Source organism: Typopeltis vanoorti, chromosome 2 (genome assembly GCF_054136105.1).
Source record: "Typopeltis vanoorti isolate ZY-2024b chromosome 2, IOZ_Tvanoo_1.0, whole genome shotgun sequence".
NCBI lineage: Eukaryota > Metazoa > Arthropoda > Arachnida > Uropygi > Thelyphonidae > Typopeltis > Typopeltis vanoorti.
The window spans coordinates 127,457,215-127,469,019 of NC_143550.1; the positions used below are offsets into that span (position 1 = coordinate 127,457,215).

General features: G+C 35.7%; 1 protein-coding gene across 6 annotated transcripts in view; it reads right to left on the bottom strand.

Moving 5' to 3' along the window:
- LOC150109418 (basement membrane-specific heparan sulfate proteoglycan core protein-like) overlaps window positions 1–11,566 on the bottom strand; it is a 1,783,738-nt gene extending 1,772,172 nt beyond the window's left edge. For all 6 annotated transcript variants that reach the window (XM_090413063.1, XM_090413041.1, XM_090413033.1 and 3 more), the window contains exon 1: window positions 11,307–11,566. In XM_090413063.1, coding sequence (XP_090269189.1) covers window positions 11,307–11,453 — 147 coding nt within the window. In that variant the 5' untranslated portion in view covers window positions 11,454–11,566. The remainder of the gene's footprint in view (window positions 1–11,306) is intronic.
- Window positions 11,567–11,805: the final 239 nt, after the last annotated feature.

Here is an 11,805-nt window from a genome sequence, read left to right on the forward strand (position 1 = left end):
AATTAAGTTTTAGACGAATTTTTCCAACTCAAGTGAGCGCTTAAAGATTAGTAACGTACGGGATTACTTGAGTCATTCTCGAGTTCTAAGAACTCGTACACACTAAATACCGAAGACTGATTTCCTAAAAAACAACAACTGCAGCTAAAATTAATAGATGGGAGCGACATTTAAGAATTATAGCCGAGATATTTTTTTTAACCGAAACATTTTTAATTATGAGTCTAGATATATACAGGGCTTCTCAAAGACGCGCGCAATTTATAAATCAACTTAATACTCGGGAAGCTATTTGGTGTTCAAAAGAAGCAACAATTTATGGGAATATTATGGTGGTCACTTTAAACTTCAAGGTACTTTCAAACGAAACTTGAAAAAGATAATAGCTACATGCAGCTGTTCACATCTCATTCTTTAAATTCATTAGGAATGCCAGCCACATGTTTAAGTCGCGTTGAATCAAACAATATAGTATTCTAATCTTTTCCTCTTCAGCCTATCCACCAATCTGGATGTTCAAATTATAGGCCTTGACATCCAAATAAATTTGGAGGGTGGTTCCGTCTTTCGATTAATAGAAAGACATCTCCAGTCAAAATACATACAATGATTATGGAAGTATGCAACTGTCTTAGAATACCTCGCAATACCACTGAAAGACAACGTTCAGATAAACTTATTTTCTCTACATGAAGGTAGAGCCTTTTAGGCGGACAAACACAATTACGTCAATTTATTGTAAAAATGAGCAGGAATGCCGTTTCATGCGACCAAACAAATCAGATCCACATAATGGGCATTCCTGGCCATTTTGTTTACACCCATCCACTAAACGCTGCTTGACTATCGATTAAGTCATTTCATGTAACAGTCTCGGCACAAGTTATGACGACAGGCTATATGGCTTAGATATATAACAATCGCGAGAACTATTCAAGAACAGGAGAACTTTTCTAACCTGTTAATCAGACTGGTCTCCACGTCGTTGCTTGTAGAGTGCGCTGAACATCTAATTTATCGTAAATTCCCTTGAAAAAAGGGAGATTAGATTGATAAGAGGAAATCAAAAAATTAACCTGAAATTAGTGTTTTGATTAAGTTTAAGTGCACGAATACACTGCAGTTTTTATAACCATTTACGCAAGCGCAGTTACTTCCGTGGTCGCCATAATAAAGATTTACACTTGAGTCTAGCGGTTCACATTCATTTAGTTATTTGAACGTATATTCGCTAAATCGCGCAAAGCTATATCTTCTAAAAAAGTTACTGGATGATTTAAAGAAGTCATGCGAGACTACGAGTAAAGTAATATTTTTCAAACATGTCAGTCATTAAACAAAGCTGACGGGAAAGCTTTCCAACAGTAATAGACTGTTCGTCCGAGACAAGACGACCTAGTTTCTATGGTAACAGCCAAAGAAAGGCTGACAAATCGGGGGGAACAACAGCACTTCCACATATTTCTGGCGCCAAGAAGGACAGAAGAATAGAGTAAAGGGGAGATTAGCTTTCCCTTCCCTTCATTTCCACTTGCAAAGCTGGAGTGCTACATCATTCCCGTTAGCCGAAGCTTGGGAGTGCATAGACCGTATCAGTTACCCGTCACATTAGTGCTATCGACTGGCTCTGGTGAATGCTACCTTAGAATATTTGCGTCATATTTTAATAAACTGCTTTCTAAGGGGAAAAAATTGATTTCGATGCAGCCAATTGTGGCCTTCAATAATTCTACTGAGCGATTCCTGTAGAATCCGCATCAGTGTTAGTTTGAATATTTGCGAATTTTAACAAGATATCTGAATCAACATTTTCATGTGAACGAAACAGCCGAGAAACGCTAGGATTCCTGAATTCTTACTCGAATACCGCAATCAACATCTTAATATGAACTGGAGTTGCAGAAAGTGTGAACTTTGCTGCTTTCGGGATGCAAAAGACACGAAAACTTATTCATGTAGGCAATTAACTATTTAATCTTTCGTACTTATAATGAAAGGAAAAAAGTACGTGACATCATGGAGACATGTCAAGTAATTTATGAGAATTTCTTCATTTCGATGCAGACCACTAGTAGAGGTTCCCCACACGCTAAGGGTGAAAAAAAAACTAAAACAATGCTTTAGTTTTTTAAAAACTTTTTATAGCTAAATACACATCGTAGAAAACAGTGATAATGTTATATAAAGTAACAAACTTGTAAAACAGCTTACATTTTATGCTCTTGTGTTACGGTTGCCATACTGGTTTCTGTACTCTCGTAGCCAGATGGATTATTCTGGAGTTTTGGAATTCTTAATATTGATTATCTTAGCGGGTTTTTTTATATATACACACATATACACGGATTTTTATTGAAAACGTCGCACAACTACAGTTACCATTTGCGAGTGTTTGGAAGTGTTAAAATTTCAGAAAAGTGCCACATTAAAGGACAACAGTTCCAAGAGGACCACTTAACGGTAGGATATCTAAATTTAGTGGTATTTAGATATCCTATTCCTGGATATACCTAACTTAAAGGAAATAAAGCACGGTGTTCTAGGTCTGGAATTCTTGAATCGATATTTTGCAATTATCCTACATAAACAGTCCCACTTTTAGGAAGTTTCATTGATATCGTCTGAATATTTCAAATTGAGGTAGTATGCGTGTTATAGAATTTAATGGATGCTCTACTCAGTAATTTTATTACGCGATACATCCTTGCACTCGTTTTTAGCTAGAACCCGCTGAAGCGATCCGAAACGCTAGCTACAGAAATTAAGATTTCGGCAAAAAGTATTAAGTAACATTTTTTGCGTTTTATTACTGGACTCGAGCAATTTGAATTTTTTTTTTTTTGGACGCTTTTTATAGTTTACTAATTAGCGGATATCAAGTATTTACAGTTGAAGTTCATATCCGTCTAGTATGTATATAACTGGAACACCAGACGTTCCCTGAATCATTCCATACTGTGTCCAACGGGCGATTCGCACGCCCACTAATTTCTCAGCATCTCGTTCTCAAATTCCCCCCACTGCTTAATGACGGAGTAGGTGGAAAATTACATCACTAAAATGAAGTGAGCTCCTAATGAAACTCTGGTTGACTATTACATGTTATGAGTGCTAATGTAATAAAAGATGGTTAATGAGCGTGTACAGACAAGATGAATAAAATTCAATTACGTTATTTTTAAGTTGGCGTAGGTTGTCATTTCCAGAAGCGGCAAAAAAGGTATTTCTGAAAGAAGCGGATTCTTTAAATTCCATAATTCGCATTCAAAACGAAAACTTATTTTCGGAAGCTTGTCAGAACAAGACATGAATCTAGTTCGAGGCACAGATAGTCTATCAAGAACGAAGATCGATTCTTTAATCTAGGAATCAACGATTACCATTGCTGAAGCAATATTAAATACTCGTACAAACGAGTTTAGTTTTTCCCTTCAGAGTGTATACATTTCATCTGTTCGCAGAAGGCAGTGGCAAGATTTTTCCCTCCCTCCATAAAAACAAACAAGACGGCTGGTGAACGCACGCAACTGAAAGATACTAGTCTCATGGCCTCAGCAATACGAAACTAATCTGATGGTGTACAATTCACTTCGAAGCAGTGGTATCCAACCATTTTTCCATTCGACATTTTGACAAAGTATTTGCCACATGCATTTATTTCTTCTTTTGGAAACAGGTGCATGTTTTTGTACGAGTGAAGTGTTTCAACGAAAATTCCGTATGCATAAATATTAAAACTTCATGTTAATTCACTATTTTACATCCTAAGTATATAATTATCGAGATTAAGGTATAATCAGCATTTCCTTTAACTCAAAACTGAAATTTACCATGGAATTAGCATTCAGTATTTAAATACTGCCTCTATTACACGATATTAGGAGTGCCGATTCGCCACATGGAGTTAGTGACGAAAGAGTTTGGACACCAGGGTTTTGAAATAAAATAAATTCCACCTGTGAAATATAAGCATTGATAGTTATTCTGCATCATAGTGAAGCAGCCTGACAGGAAACTCCTAATATTCAATTTTTTTTTAGTCTGTAATTATTAAAATTACAACTGGAATAAGTAGTTTCCCTACAACTAACTCGCTTCAGAAATATGCGTATGCAAGCATTTTTAAGGGGAGTTCTGCGGTTTATGAATTACTCAATAGAATAACTGCGACCTTTCACATTTATAATAAATCTCTACAGCGAGTAACCAGAAAGTTCGCGTAAATGGGGGCGGGGGGGGTTAATTTGGTTTTCCGAACTGACTGGAAAGCGTTGAAATACCACTGAAATATAAATGAAAACAAATTAAATCCGGTCCGCATCACCTTGGCGAAATCTAAAAAACAAACATTTGAGAATCTTGAGCGGTGCATAAACATGAAATATTTCATTTATGAATGCAGTATGTTCTCGAAGTAAAACAGGTCTCTTGATTCAAAAGCTGGGGATACAATTGAACTAATAAGAGTATGAAGCGAATAATTAGCGTGCACAGAACAATGTTTCGAAAGACAGATTACACTCCTACTTCCAGAAGTGAACGAGCTAAATGTCCATTCCTACTTCCAAAATAATTCGTTTTTGAAAATCTCGGCTGTGATCTGATAAACAAATAAGAAAAAGGCAAGCAATAATAGGGTGTATGCACTGCCTTTTTAAATCATGGCAAGCCATTTAATACAAGAGTACTGGGAAAGTGGCGCCAGACATCCCGGGTTCTGCCGCGCCAGTCAGCATGCTTGGATGGTCCATACAACAGTAGAGGTCGATTGTGGGACAACGCAGCGCTTGTCATCCTTTTGTTCTTTTTTTCCTGACTTACTGTAGATGAGCAATTGAAGTGAGATTTTTGTTTATCACGGAAGTGAATAGTTAATGCAATAAATTATTTCCATCATTAAAAAAAAACTTCGTTTTAGACTCATTTCTTTGCAAATATAGAAAAATCGCAGCTATTACTCTTCCCGCAAAGTCATGATTTGACATTCAGATAAACTGTCCATAGTTGGGAATATTTCATTTCAAAGAATACGATTTAGGAAGTACTCTTAAGCTTACGTAGTACTTGACCACAAATTTTAATTCATTAAATGATTAAAGTTGGGGGGCCAAATCATTCGGTAAGTGAATTTGCACCAATGAACGGTTTCCTGGACAAATGAAGCATATTGCTTTTTGGAGTATTAATACACTTACAACGAACATTTTCCAATCGTTTGCACAAAAAAACAAAACAAAAAATTAAATGAAATTAATTGGCAGTTTCGTAATTTAGTTTAAGTTTGCATTGTTTGAAGAATATGCTTCAGGCTCATTTCGTGACTAGTCTAGTAGGGAAATCTTTCGGGAAGTATTTCTGCCCTTGCTTTCCATTTGGCCACTGGCAACTTGGCATGCACACACTTCCTCGTGCCTTCTGAGTTATTTACATAGAACTAGCTGGGTTGGTAAAAGTATGTCGTGGTAGGTCACTGGACCACTTACGCTTAGAGGAAAAGGGAGAGAAGGCTTGGCAAGTTAGACTTAAGCAGCCACCTTATATTCAAGAGAATTTTTTTTTTTTTTTGGCTTTATGGTTTAAATAGTTTTAGACTTAAAAATAAGAGTCATCTTTATGTATGCTAAGTTTGATCCAAAATGAGCATTAAAACAGTATTTGATTTATGAAATATACGTTGAGATGAATATATGAAGAAAAAGATAGTTCTTTATTTTTAAAAAATGTTTTTCATGATTACCCTACCTGAGAGAACTTAAATTTCCTTATAAGTAATATTCAAAATAGCAATTTGAAGTTTAATTTTAGATAATGCAATCATGGCTGCGTTTAGCTTTTAAATGAAGACATTCCAGAAATAGCTTAGTCTGTGAACCGGGGGGGAGGGGGCGTCTTAAAGTTAAGAATGTAATTACTTCGTCCTTGCTTATAGAGCTAGGAATTAGAAAGTGAGCACAAATTAATAGCATCCTGGAATAAACAGTGCTACCAGTCAGAATGTTACATTCCATTAAGGCTCTCTTCACGTATGCAAAACATGCAAAGTGAAAATCAGAAGACATTTCATGATTTCAAAACATCCGTAGAAATGCGATGTGTGGAAAATGCAATGAAGATCGCATTCTTGAAAATATCTACCTTTGTCGAAATATCTCTGCATACGAAATTATGTAAAAACGACTGGAAAAGTGTTAGTAGTACACAAAGACTTCCTCTTAAACTACAACTTCGCCCAAGCATCTGAAAAAATATCTGCGACCGTTAATAGCCTATAAATTAGTGCAATTTTCATACCCGCTCCTCCCACAGTTGAATATGAACATCCAAGAACATGAGACAATAACCTCTTCCTAATAATATTCCAGTGTCAAACTTCAAATAAAACCAATACGCTCCCTTATTAATGCAGTTGACCTTCAGTATGTTTGATAAGTGTATCGAGTGAGGGGGATATACTTTCTTGTGAATCACACCAAGTACGAAAAATACAATCTCAATTCGTTCATTCTTGAATCACACGCAACTGCAGAATTTAAGCCATTTTCTAATGGCAGAATGGTTTGGATAGCGCATAAATGGTATTTGTATCCTTGTAATTAACGAACCTGGGTAATTATGCTTTAACCAGTCTGCAATGTTCAGTCATGTGAAATAAAGAAAATGAGTTTTTAAGACATCCAAAATTTATAACTTCGTGGTATTTCATGTATTACCAACTCGTGAAGTTTGCTGCGAACATGGGTTGGAAAGAAGTAGACTGGAAATTCAAACAAGTAACATTTAACAATCTTAGGATTCTTTCTGTACTAAATATATTCAATCGGATGAGTCACTAATTTACCGTTAAATTATTTAGCTTGTCTTACAGTTAAGTATCCTGTATTTCGATTAATTCAGTATTAGATGTCAGCCAGTTCCTTAACCCATCCTGCTATACTCCAGGGTTGAATTTATCAACCATAGATTTTTTCCCCATTTACAAATAACCAGACCTTATACATTAAGATTAAATTATTTAATAGTGAAAATAAAATCTAACGATGTGTTAGCTGTCACTGTTTACGTATTTTCTTAGAGATAAATGGAACGCATTTTATAGATCAAAAATGTCAAGATCGAAAGGCATCAGGTGTAACCAATTGGAAACTCAAAGTTCCAGATATGTAGTTAATCCATGAGCTTTCAGGATTTCTTCAAACCTATTATTTATATACTACTGGCATCGCCAGTACAGCAAATAGTCTGCTTTGCAACCAACTCGGATTCAAATATTTAGCTAAGTGTTAAACCTGCAAAATCAACTGTGACATGGCTACTGAAAAAAGAAAAAAAAAAAACACTTAGATGGTAGTTTGTGCTGCCACCTATTAAAAAAACTCATTCACTGTATATTTCTTTCATCTTTCTCACACTCGAGTTGGCAATACCTATAACAAATCAATGTTGTGTGCGAGCATTAACATAATCTGAAAAACCAAACTTTTTGAAGCCTCCAATAAGAGAGGTGTCCCAAACCGTGCGATGAAATTCATCTCCCACCTAAAAGAATCAAAATTTATGTCCATGACAGAAATTTCGTGATTTGAACCTGCAGCCTGCTGGCGAGTAGATACGCTAACCACTCGGCCAAACCTAGTTGGCCGAGTGGTTAGCGTATCTAGTTAGCTAGAAAGGAATAAATTAGTATATATTAGTATAGAAGATAAGGGTATACATTTTCAGCAGACTGGACGGGAAAAACGGTAATATTTTTCCCCTTAAACTTTAATTGTTCTATACTTGATTAAATTAAAAATGCAACGGAGATAAAATTCTGTTTTGTACTCAATTGTACAAAATATAATTATATTCACGAAAAGCAGCCTATATAGTATTGTGGATGAGCTACAACATTCAATTTCAAAAAGAAACTGCTCTAGAGACTACGCATTGATGCCTTTTATGCGTCTTCCGCCCACGAAAGGTTATAAACCTTAGTATATCAGTACTGTGGACCGGGTAAGCAATTTATTTTTTTTACATAGTCCGAAAACCCTGCCCAAACATGAAAGCTTCAAGCTACTTCGGGCTTCCAAGTAAACGGAGCGGTGGTCTAACACTAGGAAATGAAATTCATCTCCCACATAAAGACAATCCATTCCTCCCCCGGGGGAATCTAAACCCACTGTTTGGTGAGTGGATGCCCACTTGCTCAATCAGACCGCGACTTCAGCCACTTCTGATCGCACACCGGTCGATAAGATTTATCTACTATCTAAAGAGACATTCAAAAAACATTCCTGCCAAGGGCGGAATTCGAACCAATGGCTAATGTATCTGCTTTCCAATGGCCTGTTGGTTGGAAAGTAGATACGTTAAATACTGGGCCAACCAGGCTGCCCGATGGCGATCATCTGTATTATTACAAATGGACACTTAATATCCAGCTGAAACCGCGTTGAGAAGCGGCTGTTCTCGGACACCGACACGGGGGTTTCGTTTCTTTCATATTAAATGCTGATAAAAAAAATAGAAGTATTCGGTTATCCCATAAGTAGTTAATTTTCTCCTTCAAGTTCTTTAAAAAAAAGGCGTTCCCTTACGCATGATCGTTCCATACACAATTACTAATTGTAAATAATAAATTGGCGGTAAACAGGTCACCTCGCCCACTGCCTTCCTCTCATATTACAAGCATTTCTATCTTTCCCAAGATCAGACGTGTGCGTAATAGTTAAAACGACTGATGATCTACTACAAGGTCTTTTTTCTGAAACATACCGAAGGTTGCGCGCGAAACACTTGCATCCAATGAAAATGGTAGTTGTACACATTAGTTGGCATGTGACGAAGAAGAAAGTCGGCGGAAGGCGCTGAAGTTCACTAATAGTTTGCAGCGGTAATTAAACAAATGAATGTCGCAGCCAAATGATTTTTTTTTTTTCCCTCTTAGAACATTGCAAAATGAGAAAGACGTGGAATTAGGAAGTTGTCTTGTTGGCGATACCTCTTGAATAATTGTTGGCTATTCTTTTGTTCATTCCTTGCCTGGTTTATCTCCAAGAGGGCCTCAAAAGTGATAAATATTATCAAACACTTAGTGGAGTAATCAGTATGACAACAAAATAGTAAGAAAAGTGAGAGTAAAGTCAAAGGGTATTCTTGGGAGTATCTTTACTTTAGTATACCAAGAGATAATCTGAAGAGTTGCTGCGATTAAGATAGGAGTGGAAATTTAAGAAATCTTTCGCTCTTTTCAAGTTTAGGATTACGAGGTAGGAGCAGTGGGTGGTGAAGGTCACGCCACCGGCTTCTTCCGTAGAATAAAAGTATCCTCTTTCTCAACCAGCCTGTATTGGTAGATGGTCATTCTCCTTTGGAGTTTGTAGCAAGCCTGCACTTGCTCAGGACCGGTTATATTTGTTGGAGTACCAGGTGCCTGGAGGCTACAGCCCTGTTAACTTTGGTACCGCGGGAAAAAAACAACGGAAATGTATTTAACATTTATCTTTAACATTTAACACTTCTAAATGCATTAATTGAACTACATCACACTTTGAGAAATCTAGGAGGAAAGTTGTATTAGAACATAGTCGGGAAAGCAATACTTCGTTTTTATTTACCAAATTTATTAAAATGTTGTATACATAACAAGCAAATTTTCAATCTCGTTTAGTATCTCTCTCTCGGTATTTTTGCTAAAACATGGTCACATGATTTACCGTGAAGAATTTTCATATTAATGCTATATTTGTTAACAAAACTCCTAGAATTGATCCATAATTACTTGAGTAACTAAGTACGGAAAAGTCTTCCAAAAGTAACTTATCAAACTATAGAGTACTTTGCTTAATACTCGAATAGAGAAAAAATGATAATCAATTCTTTTAATCAAGAAGCGCCGCTTTTATTCACAGAAAACGCCAAAGATGTCTGTTGCTCATGTCAATAACGTCGGTGTCTTGTTTCGAGATCGGCAGAAGAGATTGTCTACAGCAATATCGAGTGAAGAGATCATACGGTACTAGTGAGTAGCATGAACCTACTTTTCCTCTAAGCAGGTGTCAAAAAATTTGTACAAATGACATCACTAAATTATTTAAGCAGTGATTTCCCTTGTATTAAACCGTGGTCCGTTTGCAAATGAAGCCACTTTTATTATGAATTTTACTCAACATAATTTCATCTCATCCATACATTCTGAACACAAGCTGAGAAGACAGTGAATGCAAATCAATTAGTGAAAGGCACTTTCACAAAATTGCCCTCTCGTAATGTTTACTGTCTTCTATTTCAGAATGGTGAAATAGAGTTTTAGAATACTACTGAAGTTGTTACAGATTCCAATTTGTATTCTGCACTCAGAAATAAAATACAAATTTCATAAAAAAAATAAAAAGAAACACTGCTCCCCGTTTCCGCATAACTGAAGTTGCTTATAAGTTTGTGGAAATTTGTCGATCTTTAGTCAAAACCATCTTATGTGTATATTTAGTTAACGAATGGCTTTAACTATCTGCTGCAATTTTAAAAGCAACTTTAATTGCACTGCAGATAAGAAGAGGTATATAATTACGAGAAATAATTCCGTATTATTGTTTAATATTCGAGAATATTAGTAGTCGCTTATTAGTATTTTAGCTTTAAAATATCGTTTGACAATTTACCATTATAGCGATGTTCAGCATTAAGACCGCAATTGAATAGGAGCGGATACCAGTAAATAGTAAATTGTTGCAGATATTTAAATCAGCAGACTACTTTTTTCTACACATGCAAAAATCTAGAATGAAAATATGAACGGGAAAAAAAAATTTAAGATTGAAATCTATAATTAACTTAGCAAGGTAACATTGATTACAGTTTAAAAAAAAATACAAAAAATACAACGCGAGAAGTATTTTAGAAGCTTATTTTGAGTTCAACTTTTATTTAAATCATTTGTTCTGTTGACTTGCATGCATAAAATAAATTTCTTCGTGATAAGTTATGCTATCAATAAATTTTTATTTGGTATTAAAGCTTCGTACCGTAAAGTTTTATTTCAATTTTTCTGAAATCGAGATAATAGTTTGTAGGAAAACTACACTTTTTAAATGTTCAGATCTTAACACTTAATTACAATAAAAAGTTAGAACATTAGTCTCCCAAAATATTGAGTTGAATTTGTTTTAAGGTTTAAGTACGGTCAAGACATTCTAGATATTTTATCGCTTAAGCATTTTTGATCTATTCATATTATCATTCAATAAGTACTAAAGAAAAAGATATAAATACATAAATTATACAAATGCTATTATTTTAGTATCAACGTTTGTAGAAACTCCTACCTCACTCACACCGGTGACAGGTGGGGTTATAAGGAGCACAAAGGTCAAGAGCAGCATAGTAGTTATTGCTTTGCTAAGAAGCCATCCAGGCCACCGATTGCCTCTGCGATTACGAAGTTCTAGTAATATGTTTCTTAACGGCAACATGACTTCATACAATTACTTTTTCCCTTCTCTGAATTCATATAATATCTAATATCATATAAGATTGATAACTATATATAACATAAACTTAGGGCGCTAACTGCAACTTCTCCAGCCTCGCGCGTGCACCTCACTTTATAGGAATGCAACGCCACGCGCTCGAACGCGAACACTTCAGTACCGACACCAGCGGCGAAAGTCAACTTTGAATGGCTCTTCTTTTATTCGGATCTCCTCCCTTCGAAACTAGTATGCATCGCTATTCAGTAGTTCAAAAGGTGAAAAGATGAAAGTGGGAAATTAAGCATTATTAGTAGACAATTAAATATGCGTTATCAGAATATCAAGAATAAAC